We start from the raw sequence: 13,397 nt of genomic DNA on the forward strand, positions 1-13,397 counted from the left end.
AAGAAATAATGCAGAATATTTAATTGATTGTATTTTGAAAGCTTCTTATTTCGGTATGATGAAGCTTGCATTAAAATTTCATTTTTGCGATAGTTCCCCTTTAACTGTGTCAGCAGTGAGTTACCTGCACTGATATACTAACAACTCCCTGCACCTCCCTGCTGAATAAGAAGGTCGTTTGCAGTCTATTTGTGCCATTTAGCTGCAGGGGAATTAGAAGGAACATAAGGTGCAGAGAGCTCTGTCCAATTGGCTGAACAATCTCATGATCCTTATGAGGAGTGACAGGGCCCGAGGCCCAGGGAATAACACACAGAACATACACAGACTCCCCGCACCTCCCGTGCAGTCTGCTGCGTCCTCATCTCTTTCTTGCAGCACAAACCATATTTTGGACTTATCACAGTAACAAGTGCACCCCCTCCTTAAAGCCATGTTAAAATAATGGAGAATAAATACTCCCCACACCAGCACAGAATGCCCCCTATAAGCAGCAATACTAGGTGTCACTTTGTATGCACAGATTTCAATGGCAGAATTCCTCCCTGAATTTACCTGCTTGACCTGAAATGAACAGGAGAGTCATGTGATCATTTCCAGCCACGTCCCACCCCCACCTGAGTTTGGAGTCCTTACCTTCCCATCAATGGTGACCGCAGCAAACACTGTGGAGGAGAATGGGGCCCAGGCTACATCTGCCACTGGGGCGTTCAAATCAAAAACAAACATTGGGGTCCTAGGAAGGAACAAACATCCATGGATTACTCCTATACACCACGATAGAATAAAACTCAGCAAGAATATATAATATGGAGATAATAGTGAATATCAGACAGGTACATTTCCATGGAAACACGCTTACTTTACATCATGTTGCCAGATCTTGACGGTCCAATCAGAACTGCAGGAGATGAAGACCTTAGGATGGAACGGATTCCAACGCACGGTATCCACTGCCATGTTGTGTGCATCATACGTGTCCAGAAACTTGCTGGAGTAAGCCTTAGAGCACTGCACATTAACAAGTAACAATCAGTGTGAGCAACACATCCTAAATATTCACCAAATCTATTTAACAGGTAGCTAGAATCTCAGCTGCCATAAAGCAGGGCAGGACTGTTGCTTACAATGGGGATCTAATGGCTCTAATACACAGTTGTAATACTCAGTGTGAGCAACACATTCTAAATATCTAATGGCTCTAATACACAGTTGGGCCTAATACACAGGTATAATATTTTAGTAAGAATAACAATAATGATGTATAAAAGAGTGCATGGATTTCAGGCACAGAGGAGGGAATGGCAGGCTGTTAGGGAACATGCTCAAGCACATGGGGGCAGTTAGCTGGCTGACATATAATTATACTACTGGAAATAAACGTGTGTGAGTATTTATTATTATTATTAACATGTATTTATATAGCGCCAACATATTGCGTAGCACTGTAAAGTAAATGTGATTATACAACTACATCACATGAATTACATACATAGAATATATGGAGTAACAAGCATCACAATCAATACAGGTACAAAAAGGTGAGGAAGGCCCTATGCATAGGCATACAGTCTAAAGGGAAGGGAGTAATACACAAGGTGTGGGAGTGGGCAAGATCGAATTAAGTGGGTGAGAAGTGTGGTATTGCGTTTGGTAGTTAAGCAGAGTGAGGGTAGGCTTCTCGAAAGAAGTGCGTTTTCAGAGATTTCTTGAAAGTAGAAAGGTTGGGAGAAAGTCGGACAGACCGTGGGAGAGCGTTCCAGAGGAGGGGTGCAGCCCTTGCAAAGTCTTGAATGCGAGCATGTGAGGAGGTAATGAGAGAAGAGTTGAGTAGCAGGTCAGTAGAGGAGCGTAGTAAGCGAGTGGGTGAGTATATAGAGATGAGTTTAGAGATGTAGGGTGGGGCAGAGTTATGAAGTGCTTTGAAAGTCAGTGTCATTAATTTGAATTTGATTCTGAAAGGTAACGGAAGCCAGTGCAGGGATTGACAGAATGGCGAGGCAGAGGAGGAGCGGTTGCTGAGGTGTATGAGCCTCGCAGCAGTGTTCATTATGGACTGGAGAGGTGACAGTCTCTGGAGGGGGAGGCCAATTAAAAGAGAGTTACAGTAGTCTAGACGCGATATGATGAGAGAGTGAATAAGAATTTTGGCAGCGTCTTGGGTGATAAATGATCGTATTTTGGATATGTTCCTTAGGTGGAAGTGACAAGATTTAATAAGTGACTGGATATGAGGAGTGAATGACAGGGCAGAATCTAGGATAACCCCAAGGCACCGGGCCTGGGGAGAGGGGTGATAGTGGAATTGTTAACTATGATGGATACTTGGGGGATGCTACTGGTGTTAGTTGGAGGAAAGAGAACCATTTCAGTTTTAGAGAGGTTTAATTTAAGGTAGCGTTGTGACATCCAGGTAGAGATAGCGGACAGGCAGGAGGAGACGCGAGTTAGGAGTTCTGGGTTGAGATCAGGAGATGAGAGATAGATCTGAGTATCGTCAGCATAGAGGTGGTAGTGGAAACCATAAGAATTTATTAATTTGCCAAGGGAGGAAGTATAGAGGGAGAATAGTAATGGTCCCAGGACAGAGCCTTGGGGAACTCCAACAGAAAGAGGTAGGGGAGAAGATGCTACTCCATTGTAGGAGACACTGAAGGAACGATTGGTGATGTAAGAAGAGAACCAAGACAGGGCTGTGTCACGAAGGCCAAGTGACTGGAGGGACTGGAGGAGGAGAGGGTGATCTACAGTGTCAAATGCGGCTGAGAGGTCAAGCAGTATTAGTAGTGAGAAGTGATTGTTGGCTTTAGCGGTTAAAAGGTCATTAGTCAGTCGAGTCAGGGCAGTTTCCGTGGAGTGTTGTGGCTTAAAACCAGATTGTAGGGGGTCCAGCAGGTTATTGTCAGAGAGGAATGAGGTAAGTCGGTTGTAGACTAGGCGCTCAAGTAGTTTAGAGATGAAAGGTAGCAGAGAGATAGGTCGGAGGTTGTCAAGATTGGAGGGATCAAGAGAGGGTTTTTTCAGAATGGGGGTGACAAGAGCATGTTTTAGTTGAGAAGGAAACAGTCCAGTTGAGAGGGAAAGATTAAATAGGTGAGTTAAGGCTTTGATTAGACAAGGATTGGTATTGCGGAGAAGTTTTGAGGGAATTGGATCATACAATGATGTATAAAAGAGTGCATGGATTTCAGGCACAGAGGAGGGAATGGCAGGCTGTTAGGGAACATGCTCAAGCACATGGGGGCAGTTAGCTGGCTGACATATAATTATACTACTGGAAATAAACGTGTGTGAGTACAAGCATACGGCTCAATCAGCAGAGTGGGTGCTTGTGGGCAGCCCAGGGCATAAGGGAAGAGCCCAAGACGTAGATGAGACCTAGAGCAGCTCTGAGCTTGGCATGGAAACCCTTGAGCATCTGGGCAGTTCCACTGTACAAATACCAGCGGCTCAGTGACATGATCTGGGTCCATTCCAGCTCTTTTATACTGACGGGGGGGGGGCAGTCTTGCTCTCTCAGCACCTAATGTTCTCTGCTGGCCCCTTCTGTACGACCCGTGTCCCTGGCACAATGTATATTTGCAGAAAGAAAGACTTACACTCGCACACCCTGGCCGTCCAGACTTCAGCGACTCCCAGGTGCTCGATGCTAGAGGGAATGGGCAACCTCAGAAACAACGTAGGAACAGGACACACCGGCACAACATGGGTAATTTCAGCAGGTAAAACCTTGCTCGTTTATTGCGGATGCAATGTTTCGGGGCGTGACCCCTTTCTCAAGCATGCTTGAGAAAGGGGTCACGCCCCGAAACGTTGCATCCGCAATAAACGAGCAAGGTTTTACCTGCTGAAATTACCCATGTTGTGCCGGTGTGTCCTGTTCCTACAATGTATATTTGCCCTGAGTGCCATCCATACAGAAGCAGTTCCATGAGCTGCACATAATGTGTGTGACTAGTTACTCTCCTGTGTGACACATTACAGTGGGTACAGTGGGCTACACAAGGGCAGAATAATCACAGGATTAGCCAAGCTGAGTCCTAGGGGGTGTATATAAAGGGAAGATCCATAGACAGGTCTGTACCATTCTCAGAGATCTGAGGGGCAGCAGTCAGACACAATGCAAGGAACTCACTGCAACCCTAATCTAACTGGTAAGGGAACTGACTTCCCCTGCTGGAGGGCACCACGGCCTGTGCATTATTCCCTATAGAACAGATGCCCCCCATCCTGAGCCCATATTACCTTATGGATCTTCCCCTCTTCAGTTCCAACAAGGTACAGGTAATCAATCTGCCAATGGAAATCAAAGGCTGTTCCGCTACCTGGAGGCAACAGGAGGTTAAAGAGGGTAAAGCTTATGTGCAACACAATTACTTCCTGCAGGGTCACTGACCCCATGTTCCTCTCACCCCAAAGTCCTTTACTTATTATCTCTAATTATTCTTTGCAACCACCATCTCAATTATGCTTTATATTGCTTGCAAGAAATACTTCCTGTATATCTAGTACCATGTTTATATATACAGAGTGCAGGGGGAGCGCCCCTACTATGTAGCACTATGTGTGTGTAATGGAGGGTAGCACCAGTACTGTGTATATGTAGCCTGTGTATATGTAGCACTATGAGTATGTAATGGAGGGTAGCGCCAGTACTGTGTATATGTAGCACTATGTGTATGTAATGGAGGGCAGGGGGAGCGCCAGTACTGTGTATATATAGCACTATGTATATGTAATGGAGGGCAGGGGGAGTTCCAGTACTGTGTATATGTAGCACCATGTATAAGGGGCAGGAGGAGCGCCAGTACTGTGTATATGTAGCACTAAGTGTATGTAATGGAGGGCAGGAGGAGCGCCAGTACTGTGTATATGTAGCACTATGTATATGTATAAGGGGCAGGGGGAGCGCCAGTACTGTGTATATGTAGCACTATGTGTATGTAATGGAGGGCAGGGGGAGTTCCAGTACTGTGTATATGTAGCACCATGTATAAGGGGCAGGAGGAGCGCCAGTACTGTGTATATGTAGCACTAAGTGTATGTAATGGAGGGCAGGAGGAGCGCCAGTACTGTGTATATGTAGCACTATGTATATGTATAAGGGGCAGGAGGAGAGCCAGTACTGTGTATATCTAGCACTATGTATATGTATAAGGGACAGGAGGAGCGCCAGTACTGTGTATTTGTAGCACTATGTATACGTATAAGGGGCAGGGGGAGCGCCAGTACTGTGTATATGTAGCACTATGTATACGTATAAGGGGCAGGGGGAGCACCAGTACTGTGTATATGTAGCACTATGTATATGTATAAGGGGCAGGAGGAGCGCCAGTACTGTGTATATGTAGCACTATGTATACGTATAAGGGGCAGGGGGAGCACCAGTACTGTGTATATGTAGCACTATGTATATGTATAAGGGCAGGAGGAGCGCCAGTACTGTGTATATGTAGCACTATGTATATGTATAAGGGGCAGGAGGAGCGCCAGTACTGTGTATATGTAGCACTATGTATACGTATAAGGGGCAGGGGGAGCACCAGTACTGTGTATATGTAGCACTATGTATATGTATAAGGGGCAGGAGGAGCACCAGTACTGTGTATTTGTAGCACTATGTATACGTATAAGGGGCAGGGGGAGCGCCAGTACTGTGTATATGTAGCACTATGTATACGTATAAGGGGCAGGGGGAGCGCCAGTACTGTGTATATGTAGCACTATGTATATGTATAAGGGGCAGGAGGAGCGCCAGTACTGTGTATATGTAGCACTATGTATACGTATAAGGGGCAGGGGGAGCACCAGTACTGTGTATATGTAGCACTATGTATATGTATAAGGGGCAGGAGGAGCGCCAGTACTGTGTATTTGTAGCACTATGTATACGTATAAGGGGCAGGGGGAGCGCCAGTACTGTGTATATGTAGCACTATGTATATGTATAAGGGGCAGGAGGAGCGCCAGTACTGTGTATTTGTAGCACTATGTATACGTATAAGGGGCAGGGGGAGCGCCAGTACTGTGTATATGTAGCACTATGTATATGTATAAGGGGCAGGAGGAGCGCCAGTACTGTGTATTTGTAGCACTATGTATACGTATAAGGGGCAGGGGGAGCGCCAGTACTGTGTATATGTAGCACTATGTATACGTATAAGGGGCAGGAGGAGCGCCAGTACTGTGTATATGTAGCACTATGTATACGTATAAGGGGCAGGAGGAGCGCCAGTACTGTGTATTTGTAGCACTATGTATACGTACAAGGGACAGGAGGAGCGCCAGTACTGTGTATATGTAGCACTATGTATACGTATAAGGGGCAGGAGGAGCGCCAGTACTGTGTATATGTAGCACTATGTATATGTATAAGGGGCAGGAGGAGCGCCAGTACTGTGTATATGTAGCACTATGTATACGTATAAGGGGCAGGGGGAGCACCAGTACTGTGTATATGTAGCACTATGTATATGTATAAGGGGCAGGAGGAGCGCCAGTACCGTGTATTTGTAGTTTGAGTCCCTCAGGTCCACTTGCTGTTGTTCCATTGAGTGACAACTTGATGACGTCTGAGTGAAGCAACTCGTCCTGGCGTGAGGGGGGGGGAGAAGAAGAAGAATTAGTGGCACATGTCTCATGTACACAACAATCAGTGTCACACAATGACATGGGTACAGTGAGTGGCATATGAATGCTGGGGGCACATACTATACTGGCACTAAAGGGTAACTAAAACCAGTTTCATTTGCTTTGTATGAGAGGACAGAGCTGCTATACAGCTTCTCAGGGACAGATATTTCAGCTTCAAGTTGACTTGCCTTCCCTTGTGCTACTTCACCCTCATCCTCCTCATCCTCACCCACAGCAAATCACTTGCACAGTATGAAAGGGCAGTCCCAGTGATAAAGTACCTTTACTAATGTCCAGGACACCACCCTCCCGTCAGACGAGATAGAGAAAAAGTTTGGATTATTGTCCATGTCGTCTTTCTGCCATTTCACCTAAACATGACAAAAAAACAACAAAAATAAATAGTGGATATAATGTGAGTGTGAGTATAATGTGAGTGTGAGAATAATGTGAGTGTGAGTATAATGTGAGTGTGAGTATAATGTGAGTATAATGTGAGTGTGAGAATAATGTGAGTGTGAGTATAATGTGAGTGTGAGTATAATGTGAGTGTGAGTATAATGTGAGTGTGAGTATAATGTGAGTTTAAGTATAATGTGAGTATAATGTGAGTGTGAGAATAATGTGAGTGTGAGTATAATGTGAGTGTGAGTATAATGTGAGTTTAAGTATAATGTGAGTATAATGTGAGTGTAAGTATCATGTGAGTGTGAGTGTGAGTATAATGTGAGTGTGAGTATAATGTGAGTATAATGTGAGTGTGAGTATAATGTGAGTTTGAGTATAATGTGTGTGTGAGTATAATGTGAGTGTAAGTATAATGTGAGTGTGAGTATAATGTGAGTTTAAGTATAATGTGAGTATAATGTGAGTGTAAGTATCATGTGAGTGTGAGTATAATGTGAGTGTGAGTATAATGTGAGTATAATGTGAGTGTGAGTATAATGTGAGTGTAAGTATAATGTGAGATTGAGTATAATGTGAGTATAATGTGAGTGTGAGTATAATGTGAGTATAATGTGAGTTTGAGTATAATGTGAGTATAATATGAGTGTGAGTATAATGTGAGTGTGAGTATAATGTGAGTGTAAGTATAATGTGAGTGTAAGAATAATGTGAATATAATGTGAGTGTGAGTATAATGTGAGTATAATGTGATTTTGAGTATAATGTGAGTATAATATGAGTGTGAGTATAATGTGAGTAAGTATATGTGAAATGTGAATATAATGTGAGTGTGAGTATAATGTGAGTATAATGTGATTTTGAGTATAATGTGAGTATAATATGAGTGTGAGTATAATGTGAGTGTAAGTATAATGTGAGTGTAAGAATAATGTGAATATAATATGAGTGTGAGTATAATGTGAGTATAATGTGAGTGTGAGTATAATGTGAGTGTGAGTATAATGTGAGTGTGAGTATAATGTGAGTGTGAGTATAATGGAGTGAGAGTATAATGTGAGTGTGAGTATTATGTAAGTATAATGTGAGTGTGAGTATAATGTGAGTGTGAGTGCAGGTTAATGAGAGGGGATTTAGTGCCCCCCTGTGTCTCCTCTGCTGAACAGACTGAAGTACAAATTCTCTGCCCCCAGTAAGTCATTGTTACGTACTGACCTGCCACACAGGGTCGGTGTGTTTGCCAGATTTTGCGGAACTGATGAAGGCTGGCAGTTGTGTGTTGGCTTTGAGATTATAAACGGCCACATTTCCATCATACAGCCCCACGGCCAGCAGATAGGGGTGCTCCCTGTGTATGTCCAGGCACATGACTCCTGTATCTGTGCTGAATACATATTCTGGGAATGAGGGGTTCTTCAGCGAGTAGAACTGCACCATCCCTCGGTTCTGTTTCACAAAGTCATCTGTGGGGTACAAGTAGTCACATTAAATGGCAATACTATAAATATACATGAGCCCCCCAAAAACTCTGTAACCCCCAGGGGTATATTTATCAAAGAGTGAAGTTAATAGTGAAGTTCCGCCACTAGAGTGAAATTACGCAACTATCCATTCATTTCTATGGGATTTTTATATGTGTATTTATCAAAGGGTGAACTTTCACTTCACCCATTGATAAATATGCCTTTCAAAATCCCATAGAAATGAATTGAGAGCTGCGGAATTTCACTCTAGTGGTGGAACTTCACTCTTTATAAATAATACCCCCCAGCGATCCAGCAGCTCAACGGTTAAATATGTATATCAACGGTTAAATACGTATATCTATTCCCAATTCTGTCAGTTCCCAGTGTTGAACCCTGGAGAGTAGCAGCCCCCCCCCAGTGCTATGTTTTATCACATGATGGGGTGCAATTCCCTATACTAAAGGGGGGCATGTAATTGACACAAATCAGCATGGCAGCCCATACGTTGTGCCTGACTCATAGGAATCCTTAATAAAAGCACATGCTCCTCACATACAATTCTATCACATATTTCACTTCACATGCAAAAATCTCATTTAGTTACTCCTCCAGCTCTCTCCAACAGCGCCCTCATGTGTCAGCTCCCAGTCATTACACACACACAGTTATACACACAGTTATACACACAGTTATACACAGAGATCATTATATGGTACACAATGTGTTTATGTGCCTGACATAGTGACATATAGAACAGAACACACACTTACCATCACAAAGATTAGCCCAAAGGAGAAGGCACTAGCCCTGCCCTTTCAGAACACAGGGCCACACACAGACACAAAGTGGTACAGCCCATAGGCAAGGGATGGATTAACCAAAGGTACAGACCCCTCCCCTGCAGAACACAGTCACACCCCTAGAGCACAGAGTGGTACAGCCCATAGGGAAGGGGTGGATTAACCAAAGGTACAGACCCCTCCCCTGCAGAACACAGAGCCACTATTGTCACTGGATGTATGAGGATTAATTGAACTGCCATATACCCGAGTTCTTCCTAAGCTGGTAGCCAGTGTGAAGCAGCAGCAGAAGCCACAGGATTGGGCCCTGTACCAAACATTGGGTGCTGGAAGGAGGTGGTGAACAGGTGCAAGGGGCCAGTCATTTATTGTGCCACTGACTTTCCTCTGATAGCCTTGCCCTGCCTCAAACCCACTTTCCACCTGCCCAATAACCACTTCTTAAGCCAACATGGTAAGTTATTATGGGATAGGAGTATGTATTTATTCACATTACATGGCAATAGTAACCCACACTGTATTCATATGGAGAAGGAGTCAGGTACTTACAAGAGCCTTGGCCGACTGCAAAGAAATCCTTGTAATTTGGGTTCCTATAACAAAACAGAGACATGAGGAGTACTGACATGTGGGGAGGAGATACAGCTACTCCCTTAATAACTATTGATTTCTGATTGTCAGCTTCATGGGTACAGAATCCCCCCTAATCTGCAGACTATGTATATGTAGTGTCCTTCCAGCATGTTGTATGTGCACATTTACACCATGCTGTGCCTTTTATTAGCATCACATGACAGAGATAAATACTCAAGCATCATATACGAGACCCCGTGTATGTCAGACTTACTGTCATGCTTGTACCTACCAGCAGAGGGCAGTCACTGACAACCCCTTGGCTTTGTCATTCTGGAACTTCCACAGAGGCATTAATGTTCCCTCTTGGCCTCTGAATTCATCCGCAGGATCCTCAAAATATTTGAAGTCTTCAACAGAAGAAAAACAATGAATAGACTCTAATAATGCCCTTGTTTGTGATTAGGGTGGCACTGCCACGTGCCCAATATTTGTGATTGCCAGCACCAGAGCTGGTCACAAACTCACTGGCAATCACAACCACGATTGAATGTGAATTTGGTTAAATTGTTTGCATCATTTGTCTGTACTGTTCCTTTAAATCCTATATCCAGTAGTAGTAGATACTGTAGTTGCTTTAATTACTCCCTCATATCAGTTCTTTTGTCACTGAGCACTGACAGAACTACAACTCTCAGAATCCCCTTCAGCCGTGTAAGAGACAGCCTCTAGGAGACATGTATTTTGCCACAGGAGTATGGGGAGAGAGATGCAGGGAGTGGCTTTAGGAGCAGTGGTAAGGGCTGCAGGAAGCATCTGCCGATCCCAAACCCAGAGGCAGTTCTTTGGGTCAAAAATGGAGATACCTCCAAGTACAAGTAGACACTCAATGGTAGGAGCTTCCATTATTCTCCTGTAGGAAGGTGGAGCATAGTAGCAGGAAGGTGGAGCATAGCAGCAGGAAGGTGGAGCATAGCAGCAGGAAGGTGGAGCATAGCAGCAGGAAGGTGGAGCTTAGCAGCAGGAAGGTGGAGCTTACAGGCAGTTATTTAGCAACAAGAACAAGATGCCCCTGCACTAGTGCACTCAGTACATAACATTGTATTCTGAGCCTCTACCTAACTGTGCCATAGAAATATATTCATGCAGTGCCAAATAAGAGCAGAATAGCAAATACCAAACCATTCACGTACCCTGAGTGACATCATCAAAAGAGTTCTGATTCACCATTCTCTCCATTATCTTGCACGATTTCACCAGTTTGCTGAGGTCATCACTCTGTGTAAAATAAATCCAAAAGAGAACACAAACATAGAGCAAATAGTGGAAGAGTAGGGAATATAACAGGGATACACCTCACATTGCTTGTGCCACCCACACATTCCTGGTGCAGTCATTTGTGTAACTCACCTGAGATTCAGTAGCACCCAGTCTGCGCCGGGAACATGCCTCTTCCTCCTTCTTAGAGGCCGGAGCCTTCTGCTTCTCTTTCAGCTTCTGCTGCTTCTTCAGCTCCTCTACGTAAGCATCATAGATCTCCCACTGCACCCAGAAAAGCCTCCAGTCAGTCTCATTCTACTCCTGTAACATCAGGGTCAGGCCCCAGGGGAAGGGGGGGGGCAGAGGTGCACAAGATAGGGCCCTCAAGCAGAACAGAACCCAAACCCCTCAACACTATTAATTACATTCATTTAGTGACAATCTGTGCCCTGGGTACCCCTGGAACTATAGCAGGGTGACACCCCAATGTTTCTATATATCTGTAACCTTGTTATGAGCTAAGGGGGCCCAGTCTGAAGGTCAGTTAGGGGGAGATTTGGGGTGAGTGTTTATTTGTACCCTGGGTACCCCTGGAACTATAGCAGGGTGACACCCCAATGTTTCTATATATCTGTAACCTTGTTATGAGCTAAGGGGGCCCAGTCTGAAGGTCAGTTAGGGGGAGATTTGGGATGAGTGATTATTTGTACCCTGGGTACCCCTGGAACTATAGCAGGTAACCCCAATGTTTCTATATATCTGTAACCTTGTTATGAGCTAAGGGGCCCAGTCTGAAGGTCAGTTAGGGGGAGATTTGGGATGAGTGATTATTTGTACCCTGGGTACCCCTGGAACTATAGCAGGGTGACTGTTACCCCAATGTTTCTATATATCTGTAACCTTGTTATGAGCTAAGGGGGCCCAGTCTGAAGGCCAGTTAGGGGGAGATTTGGGGTGAGTGTTTATTTGTACCCTGGGTACCCCTGGAACTATAGCAGGGTGACACCCCGATGTTTCTATATATCTGTAACCTTGTTATGAGCTAAGGGGGCCCAGTCTGAAGGCCAGTTAGGGGGAGATTTGGGGTGAGTGCTTATTTGTACCCTGGGTACCCCTGGAACTATAGCAGAGTGACACCCCAATGTTTCTATATATCTTTAACCTTGTTATGAGCTAATGGGGCCCAGTCTGAAGGCCAGTTAGGAGGAGATTTGGGGTGAGTGTTTCTACCAAGCAGGGGTGAAAAGGAATGCAGGGGTAAAGCAGTATGTAGGTTGATTACTCCTGGTTGCTTAGAATGACAGTGGACCTCACCTTGAACTTCTGGTACAGGTATGGGATTTATTATCCAGAAAGCTGTGAATTATGGGAAGGATGTTTCGCATAGACTCCATTTTATCCAAATAATACAATTTTTTAAAAATGATTTCCTTTTTCTCTCCTTATTGGAAGCAAAACCAGACTATTGGGCTTATTTAATGTTTACTTGATTTCCTGGTAACAGACAAGGAAGGCAGGTGAATCATTCTGTCAGCAACCATTTCTAACCAAAGCTCAGTTACCATGCATCAATCTGACATTATGGACTCCTCATAGATCTGCTGTGTAATTCCAATTCTTCTTTGTGTCTCACAAACACTCATGTCTGTTGGCCAGGGCACCAGAGATAGGGACTGACACGTCTTGCAAAGGCATAATATTATTGCCAGTGCAATGCTAATGTCTCCCCCAAATTCTGTATATTTGTGACATGTTCTACTATTTAGTTGTGTTGTTCATTAATGTTATTGCCTAAATAAAATGTGTGTGCTCTTGTGTACCTCACTCAAATGCCAGTAGTAACCAGCTCTCCCCAAACATAAAGAAAAAAAACTTTCTAAGCCTCAATTTACAGTTAGCCCTGAGTCTGGGTGGCTTGTGGGCAAATTGTTCTTGATTCCTGGTCTCTATAAATAAATGATGCTGATTAAGGAACATCCTAATTGTGTCATTGGCTTTTTGCTGCTTACCTGATTTGCAGTGGCAGAAAAGACTTCCCTCGGAGGTGGTTCTGTCTGACACGCTCGTTCCTGCAACACATGATAACATATTTATTCCCTAAGTACCCCTGGAACTGTAGCAGGATGACACCCCAATGTTTCTATATATCTGTAACCTTGTTATGAGCTAAGGGGGCCCAGTCTGAAGGTCAGTTAGGGGGAGATTTGGGGTGAGTGCTTATTTGTACCCTGGGTACCCCTGGAACTATAGCAGGATGACA

At 44.3% G+C, this 13,397-nt stretch overlaps 1 protein-coding gene across 3 annotated transcripts in view; it reads right to left on the reverse strand.

The window, feature by feature from the left end:
* dnai1.L (dynein, axonemal, intermediate chain 1 L homeolog) overlaps positions 1 to 13,397 on the reverse strand; it is a 39,982-nt gene that overhangs the window by 16,113 nt on the left and 10,472 nt on the right. For all 3 annotated transcript variants that reach the window (XM_018245356.2, XM_018245350.2, NM_001092408.1), the window contains 11 exon segments: positions 13,147 to 13,206; positions 11,288 to 11,419; positions 11,071 to 11,155; positions 10,170 to 10,287; positions 9,854 to 9,897; positions 8,254 to 8,501; positions 6,915 to 7,004; positions 6,504 to 6,591; positions 4,246 to 4,325; positions 863 to 1,011; positions 637 to 736 (listed from right to left, as the gene is read on the reverse strand). In XM_018245356.2, the coding sequence (XP_018100845.1) occupies positions 637 to 736; positions 863 to 1,011; positions 4,246 to 4,325; positions 6,504 to 6,591; positions 6,915 to 7,004; positions 8,254 to 8,501; positions 9,854 to 9,897; positions 10,170 to 10,287; positions 11,071 to 11,155; positions 11,288 to 11,419; positions 13,147 to 13,206 (1,194 nt within the window).

Source organism: Xenopus laevis, chromosome 1L, assembly GCF_017654675.1.
Source record: "Xenopus laevis strain J_2021 chromosome 1L, Xenopus_laevis_v10.1, whole genome shotgun sequence".
NCBI lineage: Eukaryota > Metazoa > Chordata > Amphibia > Anura > Pipidae > Xenopus > Xenopus laevis.